The 1,546-nt window shown below is 35.9% G+C and overlaps 1 protein-coding gene across 1 annotated transcript in view; it reads right to left on the bottom strand.

Annotated features, from left to right (window-relative positions):
- LOC107102248 (multidrug resistance-associated protein 7-like) overlaps positions 1–1,546 on the bottom strand; it is a 33,081-nt gene that overhangs the window by 3,598 nt on the left and 27,937 nt on the right. The window contains exon 19 of the mRNA XM_015401462.1: positions 940–1,037. Within this exon, the coding sequence (XP_015256948.1) occupies positions 940–1,037 (98 nt within the window). The remainder of the gene's footprint in view (positions 1–939; positions 1,038–1,546) is intronic.

Raw genomic sequence — 1,546 nt, 5'->3', positions numbered from 1 at the left:
CAAACAGGTCGGCGAGCTGAAGATCCATGTTTTTTTTTTCCTTTTTCTTTTTCTTCTTTATCATTATTATATATTTTTTTATTTATTTATTTTTTTACTTGGAGGGTGAGACAAAGGAAAGATCTTACTCGAGTGACTTTTATTTAACAGAGATGTGTGTTTATGCTGATCTTACTACCATATTAACTGGAAATATGTCTTCAAAGGGTTCCATCTTTTCTCAAATAGACCAGTGGACAAGTTTAATTTTGCTGTTATTTTCTCCCTCATATAAACATTCACTAGTTTCTCTTTCCATTGATTTACAGTAGGGGGTGAGGATTTATACCAACATATTGTTATCATTTTTTTGGCTACGAGAACAAGGATACCAAATGAGTATTGCTCTTCTTTACTTAAATTATTTGGTGGAATTCCCAGAACAACAACAAAAAAAGAACGCAATTAATTTGATGGAATAATGATAAACATTCCAAATACATTTACTTTACTTGCTCAGGCCTAATTAATTCCTACATTAAATTAAAATGTTAAAACTTGCCAACAAAAAATATATATATTTTTACTTGGAGATTTTTACCACCTTGAAAACAATTTATAATTAATTCCTACCACTAAAAACAGCAGCAGAATGAAAGAGTGTTGGAGGATGTTATTTAGAGGGGCATTTTCTCACTTGAAAACATGATGTATCCTTTTATTCCCACTCATCACATCAAATTAAGTAAAGCCAGTCTCTTCATTGCATCTGCCATTGAACAAAGGCTGACAGAAAACACACTGCATGAACAGAAACGTTCCATCACCAATATTAATGATCCCGTATGGGTTCTCTTAGGTTTTTTGAAAATGAACGCGATGGGAAGCAGCATGCGGCAGATGTTGAGCAGATGCTGCATGTGTTGTGTTTACTGTTAAATGAGTTGATGAGAGACTCACCTTGGCCTGAGTTAACAGAGCTCTGGCTAAACACAGCAGCTGCCTCTGTCCTGCTGAGAAGAACTTTCCTCGTTCTCCAACCTCAGCCTCCAGGCCCCCTGATGTCCACACACAGAAAGCATACAAGTGAATACACCCCCCAGATTTTTCCACAAATTTTGCTCTGTCTTTTTTATGGGACAAAAAATTTTATCTGACACAAAGTGAAGTGGTCCCTGGACAGCTTGTAGAACTATGTTAAAGTCTCTGCCATCACAGTCATTAATGTCCAAACCCATTGACAACTAGGGGTGTAAATCACACCCATCATGGTGATTCGATTCTGTATCGATTTCCTGACCCAACAATTTGATTATTTTAGATACTCAAGAATACACCACGATACGATTCGATTCGATTAATTGGTTCATTTTTTATTTTTTTACCTTACAGGCTTAGACAATGTTTCAAATTTGAAATAAACCAATGAAAGCTGTAATGTGCATTTATGCACAACAGAAAATCACAGAAGTAGAAAAGTTGTACCCCTGCATTATAGATTCTGAAAGGCCTTGCATCAAAAAATACTGCACATATCAGTGCAATTCAATACCTCGGCTCCAGACGT

The sequence above is a fragment of the Cyprinodon variegatus genome, unplaced genomic scaffold (assembly GCF_000732505.1).
Source record: "Cyprinodon variegatus isolate N-32 unplaced genomic scaffold, C_variegatus-1.0 Scaffold1223, whole genome shotgun sequence".
In the NCBI taxonomy this organism is placed as follows: Eukaryota; Metazoa; Chordata; class Actinopteri; order Cyprinodontiformes; family Cyprinodontidae; genus Cyprinodon; species Cyprinodon variegatus.
The sequence above is the reverse complement of the archived record's forward strand: the minus strand, read 5'-3'. Positions and strand labels throughout refer to the sequence as shown.